Raw genomic sequence first — 17,640 nt, forward strand, 5'->3', positions numbered from 1 at the left:
GTATATTGTCAGTCAAAGATATCATATACTCTAATTATGATTGTTGTTTTGTAGGGGTAAATGAAATAATATCTCCCACCCTCAAATTCAGTCCGCAAACCCAAGATTCAGCATTAGGGCTAAACTTCTGATTTTTAAATATTTTCCCCATGGCCAACGTCAGTCTTACCTGAATGACATCCCACCACTGACAGACCGGAAGGCCAATACTGCAGTTTTTATGTAGTCAGCCAGCTTGTGAGCCATCCTTCAAGTAACCCAGCCTTTGAGGGTTATGTGTACCCCCACCTAAGGGCAGCAGATCCCTAAATCCCAAGTCTACCATCTCTCACGTCTGCCAGCTGGCTCAGGTTTACGGGGCTCAGGCTAAGAGGCTGTTTAATTGCGGTGTAGATGTTTGGCTCTTGTAGGGTCCTAGAACCCAGGCGTCAGCCCAAGCCTGAATGTCCACACTGCAATTAAACAACGCCTTAGCCCAAGCCCCAAGTCAACTGGAAGAGGCCAACTGCAGGTGTCTAACTGCAGTGTAGACATAGCCCAAGTGGTGAATGAACATCCACACCCCCAGCACACACACACACAACAGAGTAGCTGCGTAAGTGCCTACAGCTGCTAGAGGCTCTCCTCAGACTGGAAATATTGTTTAAAAATTAGTGTCAGCCCTATAAGAAGCAACATCCTGTATGTTCACTGAACCTACAGCTCTTGATGCATGTTAACTCCATTAAGAATTGGATTAAGAAGTCAATTTTAATTATTTTAGCTCATTGATTCAGCAGCTGTTAATTTCTCCAATCTACTTTTACCCTAAACCTAACCCTCCCACACACATTTTAATTCTAAAGACAAGATTTTATACTGAAAATCCTTCTCCTAAAAAATTATATTATTTCTTATACCTTGAATTTATCAAAAATTAAACATCAGATGGTTTATCTGCAGACAAATCCCAGATTTTGTGAAGCTGGCCTCTTTACAAGTGCTACTCAAAACCTGATCACTCTTGGAGTTCATGTGTTTCCATTTTTCTAATTAAAGGATCTTAGATCAATAGTCACTCCTCTTCTGATGAGGAATGTGTCTTGAGATGGGGGACTTGGAACAGCCACTGACTTCACTATACTTTGTCTATCTACCATTTAAAGTACCAATCCTCTAAGGACAAGTTAGTATGTGCACGTAATTATACGTGTGAGTAGTGTGTGACTACTTAAACCATGCTCCAGACTAGTCTGTAGGAAGAAACCCTACTATGTACAGGACCAGGAGACATTAAACAAGTGGGTTTGTTTGGAAGATGGGCCTCATTAACCTGCCACTTAGGGACCTGCTCCCCTTGGGTGAGTGGGGTCTTGCCAGCCCACCCACACCCAATTCTGCCACCCACGAGAAAGGCCTTCAGCCCAGATAACTGTTTGGAATTGCCAGTGAACCAAAACAATCAGTTATTCACACAGCTTTTGCAAGGAGACCCAATGACTATGTGACTCTTCTGGCCTAACCTGATACATAGAGGTAGTATTGCTTGAAATGGATACTAGTGCTCCATCCCATGCCCTTGTGTTTGGAAGGAGGATGTCAGTCTGCGCAACCACTGTGCAATTGTCGTGCACAAAGTCCAGATGGTTGTAGGCAGGGACCCAATAATTACTGAAAGATTAAGAAAAGAAAATGAAGACATCTCACCTATTAATAGTTAAATAGTGGTAGCTGCTAAAACACTGAAATGAGCTTTTGAGGCAAACAGCAAATCAGCAGTATTATCAGATACTTCAGAAAGTCTTATAAGGCTTGTAGTCACTGCTTGTGAATGGGCTGCAAGACGTGGAAGATCACAGTAATATGGCTAAGGGTCACAGAAGAATGTCTCATTCCGAAATTTAATATAATTGACACTGAGGTCATCATGTAACACTAGACTCAAGGCAACATCTCATATGCTGAAGGAAGGAAAATGCATCAGTGAGAGCATTAAAAGCAACACTCAGAGCAAACACAAAGAAAAACAAGGCCCTTATTTCTATGGTTGGTAGATATGTACTAGCAGCAGAGATAGTGAATTTATATCCAATATAAAGTTATGTATGGATGGTCATGTAACTCAAAAAAGAGGCTGTCATTCTGTTTGCTGTATACTGAACCTTGAAATGTATAAAAGGTCTCTGCTTGCTGCAGTTGTGGTTATGAGGGACTTACTATTGTGTGTTTTATTTTTGATGCAAAATGTTTCTGAGAAAGTCATTTTTTGTGCTCTCATGAAGACTTTATATGTTTTCTCACTCTGTATTTCCTTAATCTGAAATAAGTAATCTGGACTGAAAATACCTGGTTTGTTCTTTGTATGCTGGATAACACAACAGAATAGGGAATTTTGAGTTCCCTTAACTAGTTCTTAAAAGTCACTGTTTTATCTTCCATGCATTTGATCGTCTTTTAGTAAAGAACTGTACCTTTTGCCTCTCTAAATGTTTTGCCTTTCTAAATAAAGTATTTTGATTGAGTATTTTGTTGGGAAAATGACTGTTATTACAAGAATTCATATGAACAAATTATGTGGTACTTATTACACTTGATCAGATGGACTATACACTGCAGCATAACTTTTTGGGGAATTCCTGCATCAGAGGAGTTCATCTTGTTGTGACTTTCTGGTAAGACTCTATAATACTTGTTTGGAATGCAGTACAGTTCCAAAGGTAACATGTACTGGCACTTCTCAAGCCTAGAAGGAAGGCAGATGACTCAAAGGACTATCATCCAATCACTATGATCAGCATAACTTTTAAGCTGTTTGAGAGACTAGTACTTAAATGACTATTGCCTTTAATTGCCCCACAGTTACCTCAGTATCAGGCAGGGTTCCAACCAGGCCATAATGCTGAGGATCAGCTGATTAGACTGACAGCTTTTATTTGACGCATTCATGTGACACACTGTACTTCGTGTTCATCACTTCTATATGGTTATGATATATTTTGTACAAAGTGTACCTTTAAAAACTCATTTATAAACTCATAATCTGATGAATATTATTATCTTGTTGAAATGTGTGTAACAACACTGCATGTGAAATTATGAGATTTTGCTGTAAGATTGCTACGGAAATATGTTGTAATTCTGGATAACGCTCCTAAGCCATTTCCTCGGAGACAAAGCCACACTGGCATGCCAGCAAAGTGCTAAATAGCCATTACATGCTTAACTGGGGATTTGCCAGCAGGGGAGTTGTAAAGAAGAAATTTACAATTCACACCGGAAGGACAGTTGGCAGCTCATGTACGCCATGGAATTGCCTGACCCCATGATCCAGCAAAGGTGCGTCTAGACCAGGGGTGGCCAACCTGTGGCTCTGGAGCCACATGGGGCTCTTCAGAAGTTAATATGCGGCTCCTTGTATAGACACCGACTCCAGGGCTGGAGCTACAGGTGCCAACCTTGCAATGTGCCAGGGGGTGCTCACTGCTCAACCCCTGGCTCTGCCACATGCTTTGCCCCCACTCCACCCCTTCCCGCCCCCCCCCTGCACACCATGAAACAGCTGATCGGGAGGTGCGGGGAGGGAGGGGGAGGTGCTGATTGGCGGGGCTGCCAGTGGGTGGGAGGCGCTGGGAATGGGGAGGGAAGCTGATGCGGGGCTGCTGACGTATTACTGTGACTCTTTGGCAATGTACATTGGTAAATTCTGGCTCCTTCTGAGGTTGGCCACCCCTGCTCTAGATACCTCTCCTCCCCCATCCCTACTGATGGCAGTAAGATCCCTTGAAAGACATCATTGAACTAGAGGGAGTGGTCCTCTGGAGGTTTTTCCAGCCAGTACAGACTGTTGAAAGCTTTTGGGTGAGAGAAATCTTTTTGCTTTTACATTTATTAGCCTTTGTAAAGTTTAGGAATTAGCTTGCAAATTTATCTTTTTATTTCTTTTGTAACCAACTCTGACTTTTATGCCTTTTCACTTGTAAATCACTTAAATATATATCTTTTTCAAGTTAATAAACTTGTTTTACTGTTTTATCTAAAACAGTGAATTTGGATTGAAGGGTTTGGGAAGGCTCCACTTGAGACAACAAAGCTGGTGCATATTTATTACCCTTTGTTGGAATGATGGAGTAATATATGAGCTTGTACGCTCCAGTGGGCTACTGAATGGTACAAGATGCACATTTTTGGGGGGCAAGACTGGGACTGAGAGATATGCTGGTGTCACCCTGTATATATTCATGGCTGGCTGGGCATAGCATTCATGTACTCAGCTGGGAGTGACTTTGTATGTTGGTGATTGAGTGATCAGAGGCTGGAGAGGAAAGTCACAGGCCCATTGTGAGCTGAGTGTCCTTAATGGGCCATCAAAACATAGCTGTCTAGCCCTGATGTAAATCTATGGGGGGGGAGGGGGAGAGAAGGTGTGAGCCAGGCATACAACACATTTCTGAGATACAGATACATAGCCAATATTCATAACTTCAGATATAAAGATATAAACAGAACTATCATACTTAGCAGATTACAACTTTTCATTGATACCTTACATGCCATACTTTGCATAAGATTTGTTGCAATTGTATAACAGTGCTAGCAACAATAATATAAATGGTCATATTCAATCATACAGCATCACATTGATTTCTAACAGAACAGTGATTGTCAAGTGTGGAGATGGTTCAAGTCCCCAGTGTCATATGAACAATGGATTTCTGTAAGGATCTGTACTCCCTCCAATACTCTTTACTCCTGGGGGAATACTGCACACGCCCATAATTCATGTCCTGCCACAGATTTTTTTTCCCTGCAGAAAACACATTCTGCCTGAGAAGTGCTGCAGTTCTGTTTTTCGCCTGCCGGAGGCGGCTGTGGCGCCAGAACAGCCAGCAGCAAGAATGCAGCCAGCTGCTGGCTGTTCTGGCACCACAGCGGCCTGTCGTGGGCAAAAGGCGGAACTGCGGCACTTCTCAGGCAGAATGTGTTTTCTGCAGGGAAAAAAAATTGTGTGCAGTGGCGCAGAATTCCCCCAGAAGTAGAAGTTCATCACAGCACTCTGCCTGTGGAGCCAAGTTAGCACAGGCAGAGTGGGGCACACAGGGCTGCTGGAGGGAGGGGGCAGGGAGGGTCACAAACCAGGGTTCAAAATGGCTAGTGAGTGTGATACCCTGGAGCACGGGCTCAGGAGCTAGTGGGGTGACAGCATTGAGCCAGGGGCCAAATAGGAGTGGGGGTGCAGGGCCACGTGGAGATGGGGGAAGAAGGCTGCAGGGCCACATGGGGATGGGGTGTGTGTGTGGGGACAGGGTCAGATGTGCCTGACTGCAAAGGAGAGGTTTGGGGTCAGCCAGGGTCTGCATGGGGAGGCTCCCCAATTCCCTAACAATGCCTCCCTTCTCCCCCCTCTCTGTCCCCCCCAAAAAACTCCTGTTCCATACCTTTCCCACCCACACCCAACAACCCACCAGGTTCATTCCAGGCTCCTTTCCTCTCCCTCAACTGCTCCATTGCCCCTGATTCCCCCAAGCCTTTTGTGACATTGTATACCTTGGGGGACCATAATGTAACCCGCATATTCCTCATTTTCATATAATTGTGATCTTACATATAAAGCATGCCTTGTAAGGTATCGGGGAAAGGTTATGATCTGCTGAAAGTCATTTCTCTATCCATATATGTGTATCATTAATGCATATGAAGTTATAAGTTGTGTGGTATGGTTGTCACTAAAACAGGCTGTAAGTTGGGGGAATCAGCCAGATATTAGCTCCGCAGAGGCAACAGCAAGGAAAGTATGCAACACCCAGGTGGGGTGTCAATCAACTCATCAACAGCCATTGTCCAGCAAGAGAGCTACAATGCGATGACTCACCTGTATGAGGCCACACCAGGGAATTTGCTCAACCTTGCTTAGAGAGATTCAGTAATGCTCCCCTGACTCTGAAGGTGGGGGGCAAAGCCAGGAGGGAAGAAAGGACATGATAAAAGGGAGAGACAGTTGCCATGCTGGCTCTCTCTCTTCCACCTACATCTACAGACACCACACCAAGCGACTGAAGCGCTGATCAAAGGGGAGAGCCTGACTGAAAAGTAACCAGCCAGCCTGTGGTGAGAAGCATCTAAGTTTGTAAGGACACTGAAAGTGTTAAGATCAGCTTAGAATGCATTTTGCTTTTATTTCATTAGACCAAATCTGACTTGTTGTGCTTTGACTTATTATCACTGAAAATCTATCTTTATAGTTAATACATTTGTTTGTTTATTCTACCTGAAGCAGTGCGTTTGGTTTGCAGTGTGACAGAGGCTCCCCTTGGGATAACAAGCCTGGTACATATCAATTTCTTTGTTAAATTGACAAACTTATATAAGCTTGCAGTGTCCAGCGGGCATAACTGGACACGGCAAGACAGAGGTTCCTACGGTTGTGTCTGGAACTGGAGATATTGGGTAGTGTCATTCGCTTGCAAGTAGCTGGGAGCAGCTTACATCCAGAGGCTGTGCGTGAACAGCCCAGGAGTGGGGGTTCTCACAGCAGAGCTCCCAGAGTCAAGGATTGGAGTGGCCTAGCAGACCACTGGTCTAGACAACACCAGAGGGGAACATCACACCTTTGCACTGCTTCTGACAGGTGCAGGAAATACGTTTCTGTGTTGTAGTTTAAATGAATTACTCAAAGTTCAGTATTAATATGTCTAGTAAGGAATCTATTTGTTAAAAAAAATCTTTTTTTTTGTCTGTATTGTTACAGACATACTTGCTGACAAGTATTTTGAAATAAATTATCAAAATAATTGAACTGGAGTGATTATCTTGTGTTACTTTGACAAATAAAATATGCAGAATTTTTCAGAATTTTTAATTTTTTGGTGCAGAATTCCCTCAGGAGTACCTCTTTTATAGATAGATAGATAGACACAGCTGACCTGCCACCCTCCTCAACAACAAAGTTTATGTACACTGATGACATCTGCCTGTCAATAGGCAGAAGGAGCTTTGAGGAGCTGGAGTCCTGCCTGTTATCTGACCTCGAGACTTCAGCCAAGTATTTTTTGAAGTGAAGACTCAAAAAACACACTGAAGACAGCGTCATCTTGTTTCAACTCATCATCGAGTTGAGCTCATTGCCAGCTCCAGGTCCTTCTGCACCGTCAACCAACTGTACCCTACTTATTTGGGGATAAAGCTTGAATGCGCTCTGTGCTTTCAACAACAGGTCAAGAAGACAGGCTAAATCCAGTCAAGAGTCATACTCCTCTGCAAGTTTGTCAACAACTCATGGGGAGCTAGCACAGCAACCTTGTGGACATGTACCAACGCCCTAATTATTGCACCTACTGAATACTGTGCAGCAGCTTGGGACTCTAATAATCATTGTGGCAAGCTGGATTCAGTGATCAACTGAGCCCTTCATATCATGACCGAGGTGACCAGGGCAACTTCAGTTTCCAACCTTCAGGTCATGGCTGGCACTGTTCTCCCGATAATTAGGTATGAAGGGAGGGCCCTGGCCACCTTACTGTGTGCAGCCAACTATCAAGACTGCCTACTTCACAATTTCATCTCAGAGCCACATCAAAAAAAGCCTGTTAAAGTTTTCTTTTCTAAAATAGCCATGCCTCTTAGTAAATCAGACATGACCTTTTTAAAAAAAAGCACCACAGGTTGCACAGGACTATTGTCATACATATAAAGGGAAGGGTAACCACCTTTCTGTATACAGAACTATAAAATCCCTCCTGGCCAGAGGCAAAACCCTTTCACCTGTAAAGGGTTAAGAAGCTAGGATAACCTCGCTGGCACCTGACCAAAATGACCAATGAGGAGACAAGTTACTTTCAAAGCTGGAGGGTGGGAACAAAAGGTCTGTCTGTCTGTGTGATGCTTTTGCCGGGAACAGATCAGGAATGCTCTTCAGAACTCCTGTAAAAAGTTAGTAAGCAATCTAGCTAGAAATGCGTTAGATTTTCTTTTGTTTAATGGCTGGTAAAATAGCTGTGCTGAATGGAATGTATATTCCTGTTTTTGTGTCTTTTTGTAACTTAAGGTTTTGCCTAGAGGGATTTTCTATGTTTTGACTCTGATTACCCTGTAAGATAGTTACCATCCTGATTTTACAGAGGTGATTCTTTTACTTTAATTAAAATTCTTCTTTTAAGATCCTGATCACTTTTTCATTGTTCTTAAGATCCAAGGGTTTGGGTCTGTGTTCACCTATGCACATTGGTGAGGATTTTTATCAAGCCTTCCCCATTAAAGGGGGTGTAGGGCTTGGGGGGATGTTTTGGGGGGAAGACATCTCCAAGTGGGCTCTTTCCCTGTTTGTTTAACACGCTTGGTGGTGGCAGCATAGGGTTCAAGGACAAGGCAAAGTTTGTACCTTGAGGAAGTTTTTAACCTAAGCTGGTAAGAATAAGCTTAGGCGGTCTTTCATGCAGGTCCCCACATCTGTACCCTAGAGTTCAGAGTGGGGAAGGAACCTTGACAACTATATTTTGGATCGATGGTGCATTTTTTGGCAGATATACAATTCAGATCTGCACTCTCTAGTCTATCCGGATCAGCTGTCGCATGCCCCTCAGCAGGGCACACGAGTTATATGAGCCTGTAGTGCCTGGGCTCCAGCAATGTTCAGGGCCTGAGGGCCCAGCTCCACCAATGTTTGGGGCCGGGTCTCTCCCCTGGCCCCCCTGCTGCCCCCACACACCTCCCCCAAGTGTCCCCCGGCCTCTGCTTGCTGCCCCTGCACACTTCTCCTGGGGCCCCAGAGCATCTCTACCACTCCCCTGCAGCTCCATATGCTGCCTCCCCTCTGCTGGCTCCCAGCATCAACTGCCACCGCAGGGTGCAGGCTCCTAACACCCCCCAACTACTAGTGCTTGTCCTTCTCTGGCCTGCCTGCACTCCAAACTCCTCATCCCCAGCCCAGCCCCACCCCAGAGCCTACACCCACAGCCAGAGCCCTCACCCCTCTCACCCCAACCCTCTGTCCTAGCCCTGAGCCACTCCCACACTCCAAACCCCTCATCCCCAGCCCCAGCCAGAGCCCTCATCCCCTAACCCTCTGCTCCAACCCTGAGCCCGCTCCTGCATCGTGAACCCCTCATCCCTGGCCCCACACCACAGCCCTCACCCCACCCCCCAACCCTCTGCCTGAGCCCCTCCTACACCCTCAACCCCTCATCACCAGCCCCACCCCAGAGCCCTCACATTTTTACATTATTTTAAAATATATATTTTGGCTTACAAGGCAGATGTGTGTGTGTTGGGGTGGGGGGGCGGAGACTTGGACCTGTTCTGGGCACCACCAAAAATTATACAAACCTGCCGCCTCAGAACAACCCTGTTTGTTTCTGTTTCCCTCAGAACAACCATCTGAACCAAAAGATGCTTCTTTGTTACAACAGGATAGGTTGTGGTCACGAATATCTTAATTTACGTCTTTACCCCTAGGGCTTCTTGAGCTCCCTGCCTTGACCCAGTGGAGCTCAGGAACAAACAGTGTGTCATCTGGTTATGGACTGCCCTCCTCCTCTTTATCATCTTGATGGTGGATGGATGTGCTTGATGTCTCCAGATGATGCTACCGTGTTAAAGTGGCGACATTGCTTACCCAATATTTGTTTGCACCATCAGAAGCCATATGACAGAAGACTTTATGTATAGTGTCTTACCTACAAACTGTAGCCCGGATCCTGTTTCAATGGGAATACTCCTGTTTATACACATGCTTAACTTTAAGCACAGGAGTATTCCCATTGAAACTTAAAATTGTGCTTAAGAGTCTGCAGGACTAGTGCCTTAGTTTGTTGGCAAGACAATAAATATACATACTACACAATGAAGTTATGCTACCATATTGTCTAGTGTAAGTGTTTGTAGGATAAGTGCTCAAATTTCAAAATGCTTTACAGTCTTAGGGCCTGATCTTGCAATTCTAACTTGGGCAAAACTCCCACTGACTTTAGGTCCTTAAATATATCCCTGTTACAGAAGTTAGGGTGTGAGGAATTTACAGATAAGAGATCTTGTATTCTAGCTGAGATTGTTATGAGACAGAATGGCAATGAAGTGATTAGGAATTCTATTTTAGGGGGTATAAGCTCCAGAGGAGATGTCTCTTGCACCAACAATGGCCAGATTCAAAAGAGGCTAGAGACAAGTTATGCTCCCTCCTGTAGGATGAAAAAAGTTCATGAAGCATTTAGCAAACAAAGAGCAATGGCCAATTAACAACATAAAAATAAACAATTAACACATTAACAAAGGCTAAAGAAACACTTATCAAGATTTAAGTTGATATATAAAAAGGAGGAAATGTTTGCTAACCATTAGCAACTGATTGATTAAAAGCAAATTTTAGAATAGGTATGCAAATAAAGTAATGTAAAATGAACGTATTCCAAATATTAGTTTTAAATAGAAATTTTTAACATAGAAAATAACTTAATGGTAAATAATTTGGAACCTTAGTAACTCAGGCTGTCATGGGAAATAAAATAAAGAAGTAAGAGTCACGAATTTATAGAAAAAATGCAAAAGTCATGGGTAAACTTATTTAGAGCAAAATATCCAGGTCACTGTCCCATATTGCACTGTACTGGACATACATACAGGCATTCTTGGATTCTTTTTTAATTCATGGCAAAACCTTCCTTATTAATGAGTTTAAAGATAATGGGTGAAATCCTGGCCCCACTGGAGTCAATGGCAGAATTTCCATTGATTTCAGTGGGGCCAGGATTTCACTCCAAGACTTCTATAGTGTGGGGTGTGGAAGGGAAAGACAAGTTATACAGACACTCCCTGGGTTATGCAAGACCCGACTTACACAAACTCGCACTTACGGAAAAAGTTCCATAAGCCAGAAATAGGATTTTCGAGTTGTGGAAATTTTTGCGTAATGTACAGCTATACGTTTCTGACTTACACAAAATTCAAGTTACGCAAGGCTTTCCAGAACAGAACGATTGGGTAAGTCGGGTGGCTTCTGTATGGTTAATGTCATGAAAGTTATTATTATGGTTATGCTTAACAACCTAACCCTCAGTTATGGATTACATCTCAAGTGGTCTCCGCCAATCTGTCCTAATCTGCATTTAGTTTAGACACTCTTTCTCAGACCAAAAGAAGAGCTCTGTAAAGCTTGAAAGCTTGTACCTTCCACCACCAAAACCCCCCCCATCATGTCACATATCTTGTCTCTCTCATGAAAAACATGACACAGACAAACACATAGTGTTACCCATAACTTTAAAGGATGTTCTCTGGAGGGAGATGCAGTAGCTTTGAATCACAGAGGTATGTGTTCTACCATATTAATAAAAGAACAAAGGGAACAATGCTGATACTCCCTCTCTCCATGGGTTTTGATGGGCAGTTGTTGGGCCACTCCACATCATTCAGTTTTTTAAAATATTCTGCCCATATGGGTCCTGATTCTGCCACTGTTACATTCTAAATGGGCCATCTTGATTATCACTACAAAAGTTTTTTTCTCCTGCTGATAATAGCTCATCTTAATTAATTAGCTTCCTACAGTTTGTATGGCAACTTCCACCTTCTCTGTATGTATATATATATCTTCTTACCATATGTTCCATTCTATGCATCCGATGAAGTGAGCTGTAGCCCACGAAAGCTTATGCTCTAATAAATTTGTTAGTCTCTAAGGTGCCACAAGTACTCCTGTTCTATTCACTGAGTAGTTTCTATTGATTCCATTAGGTGCCTAACTACCTTTGTAAAAAGAAAAGGAGTACTTGTGGCACCTTAGAGACTAACCAATTTATTTGAGCATGAGCTTTCGTGAGCTACAGCTCACATCGGATGCATACCGTGGAAACTGCAGCAGACTTTATATATACACAGAGAATATGAAACAATACCTCCTCCCACCCCACTGTCCTGCTGGTAATAGCTTATCTAAAGTGATCATCAGGTGGGCCATTTCCAGCACAAATCCAGGTTTTCTCACCCTCGACCCCCACACACAAATTCACTCTCCTGCTGGTTCCTGAGGAAACTTCAATCCATCGGTGATCTTCCTGATAACACCATCCTGGCCACTATGGATGTAGAAGCCCTCTACACCAACATTCCACACAAAGATGGACTACAAGCCGTCAAGAACACTATCCCCGATAATGTCACGGCTAACCTGGTGGCTGAACTTTGTGACTTTGTCCTTACCCATAACTATTTCACATTTGGGGACAATGTATACCTTCAGATCAGCGGCACTGCTATGGGTACCCGCATGGCCCCACAGTATGCCAACATTTTTATGGCTGATTTAGAACAACGCTTCCTCAGCTCTCGTCCCCTAAAGCTCCTACTCTACTTGCGCTATATTGATGACATCTTCATCATCTGGACCCATGGAAAAGAAGCCCTTGAGGAATTCCACCATGATTTCAACAATTTCCATCCCACTTTTGGATTTAAACTTGGAGAGTGGTCAGTTTGGATGAGCTATTACCAGCAGGAGAGTGAGTTTGTGTGTGTATGGGGGTGGGAGGGGATGTGAGAAAACCTGGATTTGTGCAGGAAATAGCCCGACTTGATTATCATGCACATTGTGTAAAGAGTTGTCACTTTGGATGGGCTATCACCAGCAGGAGAGTGAATTTGTGTGGGGGGGTGGAGGGTGAGAAAACCTGGATTTGTGCTGGAAATGGCCCACCTGATGATCACTTTAGATAAGCTATTACCAGCAGGACAGTGGGGTGGGAGGAGGTATTGTTTCATATTCTCTGTGTATATATAAAGTCTGCTGCAGTTTCCACGGTATGCATCCGATGAAATGAGCTGTAGCTCACGAAAGCTCATGCTCAAATAAATTGGTTAGTCTCTAAGGTGTCACAAGTACTCCTTTTCTTTTTGCGAATACAGACTAACACGGCTGTTACTCTGAAACCTAACTACCTTTGTAGATTCACCCACCTGGCTGATTGTTTTACAGGGTTTTAAATTGTATTACTTTTCACACTGTCTCTCTGACACCCTGAGGTGGGATTCTTTTATCAGCAAAATGTTTCTATATCTAACGTCCTTGCTAATCTCAACTTGGGTATGTCATAAATATAAAGGGAAGGGTAAACCCCTTTGAAATCCCTCCTGGCCAGGGGAAAGCTCCTCTCACCTGTAAAGGGTTAAGAAGCTAAAGGTAACCTCGCTGGCACCTGACCAAAATGACCAATGAGGAGACAAGATACTTTCAAAAGCTGGGAGGAGGGAGAGAAACAAAGGGTCTGTGTCTGTCTATATGCTGGTCTTTACCGGGGATAGACCAGGAATGGAGTCTTAGAACTTTTAGTAAGTAATCTAGCTAGGTATGTGTTAGATTATGATTTCTTTAAATGGCTGAGAAAAGAATTGTGCTGAATAGAATAACTATTTCTGTCTGTGTATCTTTTTTGTAACTTAAGGTTTTGCCTAGAGGGGTTCTCTATGTTTTTGAATCTAATTACCCTGTAAGATATCTACCATCCTGATTTTACAGGGGGGATTTCTTTATTTCTATTTACTTCTATTTTTTATTAAAAGTCTTCTTGTAAAAAACTGAATGCTTTTTCATTGTTCTCAGATCCAAGGGTTTGGGTCTGTGGTCACCTATGCAAATTGGTGAGGCTTTTTATCCAACATTTCCCAGGAAAGGGGGGGTGCAAGTGTTGGGAGGATTGTTCATTGTTCTTAAGATCCAAGGGTCTGGGTCTGTAGTCACCTAGGCAAATTGAAAAGGAGTACTTGTGGCACCTTAGAGACTAACCAATTTATTAGAGCATAAGCTTTCGTGAGCTACAGCTCACTTCATCACTTGCATCTGATGAAGTGAGCTGTAGCTCACGAAAGCTCATGCTCAAATAAATTGGTTAGTCTCTAAGGTGTCACAAGTACTCCTTTTCTTTTTGCGAATACAGACTAACACGGCTGTTACTCTGAAACCTGTCACTAGGCAAATTGGTGAGGCTTTTTACCAAACCTTGTCCAGGAAGTGGGGTGCAAGGTTTTGGGAAGTATTTTGGGGGGAAGGACGCGTCCAAACAGCTCTTCCCCAGTAAGCAGTATTAGTTTGGTGGTGGTAGCGGCCAGTCCAAGGACAACGGGTGGAATATTTTGTACCTTGGGGAAGTTTTGACCTAATCTGGTAAAGATAAGCTTAGGAGGTTTTTCATGCAGGTCCCCACATCTGTACCCTAGAGTTCAGAGTGGGGGAGGAACCTTGACAGGGTATATTCCGTGCTGGAATCGGCCTTTTTTTGCAAAACACACTAGCTTTAACAACCCTGCTCCTTGCTGTTCTTTTGAAACCTGGCAAAATGAAATTAAAAGCAAGTGACAATAGCTGCACGTATTCTTTTCTGATCTTCTCTTGCCCTGACTGGGCGGGAGAGGAAAAATGATTTACCCATAGTGTCAATCAAGGGTGGCATTTTCCTGCCTATAACTGACAGCTCCATAGATTGGGGGAAAGTTCTGTTTATTACATGAAGTGACTAAATTTTGCCAAGCAGGGGCTGCTCTTCTGTGGGCATTTTTAATAAACTCTTCAGATCAGGGCTAGCGCTGAAATTTTACTTCTTTTGCTCACTATTGCGGCACCCCCTCTCCCTTTTAGCCAGGGGGCCGAGGGCCAGCCCCCGGAGAGATGCGTTCTGCAGAGGCTGCGCCGCAGCCCCGGGCAGCAGACCACGCTGCAGGAGCACCATTAAGCTGAGGAGAAGGGTGATCGCACTTTGCAGCGCTGTTCCCGCCAGCCCAGTGCAATCCTTGGCCTCACGTGCCAGGCCCGCGGAGCAGGGCGGGGAGCAACCCCACGTGCCAGGTCTGCAGCGCCCTGCAGTGCGGCGGGGCACGGGCTGCTGCCGCTGAGCGGGCTTGGCTGGGGGTGCCCGGAGACCATGGCTCTGAGGAAGGCAGCGCGACCGCGCTCTGCATCCGGAAAGCTGGAAACATTCCCCCGCGGCAGGTGAGCCCCCTTTCCCCCTCCAGCCTGCGGGCCCGGGCCGAGCCCCGGCGGCAGCAGCGTGGTGGGCTCGCTGTTGTCAAGCAACCAGGGCTGCGGCTTGCGCCGGCCAGGAGCCGCAGCTGCGCCCCGCCCCGCCTCCTCTAGCCGCGGAGCCAGATGTCTGAGGGGCGTCGCCGCGCGCCTTCCCCTCCGGGCTGTGCGCGGGCTCGGGGCGTCGCTCCCCGCTGGGTCCCGCTCTGCTGTGCGCAGCCTGGGGAGTCGCTAGCCTGCTCCCGCCCCGGAGCGCTTGCTGCTGCCATGGGGAAGGTTTTGTTGTGGGCGCTTAGAGAAAGCGGTGCCAAGTCCCGCGCTGCTCGGGACAGCGCGAGGGAGGAGATGGAAGGAAGGAGCATTGCAATAGACATTGGGGGGAAGCCTGAGGGTCTTTTTTTTAAACCCTTTCCTGTTAATGCCCTTGGTTATTGCCAGTAGTTATTCCCCTTCCTTTCTTCTTCTTCTTCTTCCTCTTCTGCTGCTGCCATTGTATTTGTCCCAGAACCCAGCCTGATGCACAGGGCACAAGGTTGTGTCCTGGTCCCATGTCTGTCCTGGTTCCGGCTCACCACTGCTGTAGTGTATTGTGGAGGGGGGACAAGCCGCTGCTTCCGGGAGCTCCACAGAGCCATGTCACCCATGGAGCGGGGCAAGCCCCCGACCCAGCTCCCCGGTGGGAGCTCCAGGGCCGGATTAAAAGGTCGGTTGGCTGGATGCGGCCTGCGGGCCGTAGTTTGCCCACCCCTGCACTAGGAGAACATTGTAGGGACTGTCTGTCTTTCCCAGGCCAAGTGTAGGAGGACTGGGCTGAGTGGAACTTACCCAAAACTTGGAAGGAAAGAACAAAGTTTAGGTGAGACCCAGGCATGCAGGCTTTTTGCTTTGCATGCTGTGTATCTTTGGTTGAATACGTAATAGTTTCTTTTGAAGAAGTCTTGAAGTTACATTAATCAGCCACTGGTCACAGGCTTTTGGAGGAAAAGGGCTAATGTGCCAAAGTTGGGGCTGTCATGTTATCCGAATTGGTAAACAGGAGGGCTGCAGCATCATCTAAGCATGGTAGGACTATGTGGCCCTTTCCAGAAGGGGTGAAGATAGCAAAACCTGTCTGCAGAGAGGTCCACTCAAGAGGGACTAAAAGGGACTTAAACTGCAGCTCATCCCATAACTTAGACATTTGACAACATCTGCTTTTGTAAGAGGAGGCTTCCAGGTGCTTCTAAAACAGTCCTGGTGAGATCCCTACTTATAAAGAACAGGAATACTTGTGGCACCTTAGAGACTAGCAAATTTATTAGAGCATAAGCTTTCGTGGGCTGCGATGAAGTGGGCTGTAGCCCACAAAAGCTTATACTCTAATAAATTTGTTAGTCTCTAAGGTGCCACAAGTACTCCTTTCTTTTTGAGCAAACAGACTAACATGGCTGCTACTCTGAAACCTACTAATAAAGGTATCTCTTGACATGACAATCTTGACTTCGCAACCTGTATTGAATTTCTTAGCACGTGAGCAATGTTTTTAGTCTTGGAAGAAATGCTTGTGGTGGTATATTTTTTGTTATACAAGTTTGGGGTAGAGGGAACTGTGCGAGTAGCAGGAGAGTCTGCGCTCTGCTCGCTCTGATTAGACTGAGGCAGAGTTGTATGCTGGAAACTGACCTTTGGTGGTGGACTGAGATTTCTGAATGAAGTGATTGCCTGCATCTCTGTTCCAGGACTAGTATATTTGTAACTAGAGCAAGTTACGTTACAGCTATGTCTACACTTAAACCACCGCAGTGGCCCAGCTGCGCTGTTGTAGCGCTTCAGTGTAGACACTCACTACAGTGGTGGGAGGGTGTCATAGGTGCCGACTCCATGGGTGCTCTGGGGCTGGAGCACCTATAGGGAAAAATAAGCGGGTGCTCTGCACCCACCGGCAGCCAAGCTTCCCACTTGTCACCTCCTTCTCCCACCCTCCGAGCGTGCCGCATCCCCGCTCCTGCCCCTCCCTCCCAGCGCTTCCCACCCCACCCCTTGCTGCCTAACAGCTGTTTGGCAGCACTTAGGACTTTCCGGGAGGGAGGGGGAGGAGTGGGGATGTAGCATGCTCAGGGGAGGAGGTGGGGAAGGGGTGGGGACTTGGGGGAAGGGGGTGGAATGGGGGCAGGGACTTTGGGGGAGGAGTGGAATGAGGTGGGGTGAGGGCAGGGAAGAGGTGGGGCCAGGGTGGGGTGGGGGGTCAAGCACCCACTAGCCGGAGGGGAAGTCGATGCCTGTGGAGGATGTGACGGTATCCCTGAGGTGCAACCGGGGACTGTGGGTCTGCTGTGCCCCCTTAACTCAGTAATCTTGGTTGTCTCAATGCCTTACTGGTGACAAGTAGCAAACCCCTCCAGTAGACCCACACGTGGAGCCCCACACCCAACCAGATTGCCTGAATGCTCCTGGAGACATTCATGAATCACACAGAAAAAGGCACCAGCCAAATCATCCCTGCTCCCAGCCTTGTACCACCGGAATATACCATCTTGCACTGCTCAAGACCCTTTCTTGAGCAATGCAGGTTTATTAATTTGTTCATCACTTCATCAGTGGAAAATGGACATAACACCAGCCTTTGTAACCTGAGCAGATTTATCAAGCACTTCAGTCAAACTCACTGATAAGGATAAACATTAGAA

The 17,640-nt window shown here is 45.6% G+C and overlaps 1 protein-coding gene across 3 annotated transcripts in view; it reads left to right on the forward strand.

Annotated features, from left to right (window-relative positions):
* The first annotated feature begins 14,730 nt into the window (after positions 1-14,730).
* The window catches only part of LOC140910415 (cilia- and flagella-associated protein 337-like), a 75,079-nt gene continuing 72,169 nt past the window's right edge, over positions 14,731-17,640 (forward strand). For 2 of the 3 annotated variants that reach the window (XM_073341210.1, XM_073341219.1), the window contains exon 1: positions 14,737-14,944. In XM_073341210.1, coding sequence (XP_073197311.1) covers positions 14,877-14,944 — 68 coding nt within the window. In that variant the 5' untranslated portion in view covers positions 14,737-14,876. Of the gene's footprint in view, positions 14,945-17,640 lie in introns of all 3 variants that reach the window. The other variant, XR_012158578.1, reaches the window with a different exon arrangement.

This window comes from Lepidochelys kempii, chromosome 1 (assembly GCF_965140265.1).
Source record: "Lepidochelys kempii isolate rLepKem1 chromosome 1, rLepKem1.hap2, whole genome shotgun sequence".
Taxonomy (NCBI): Eukaryota; Metazoa; Chordata; order Testudines; family Cheloniidae; genus Lepidochelys; species Lepidochelys kempii.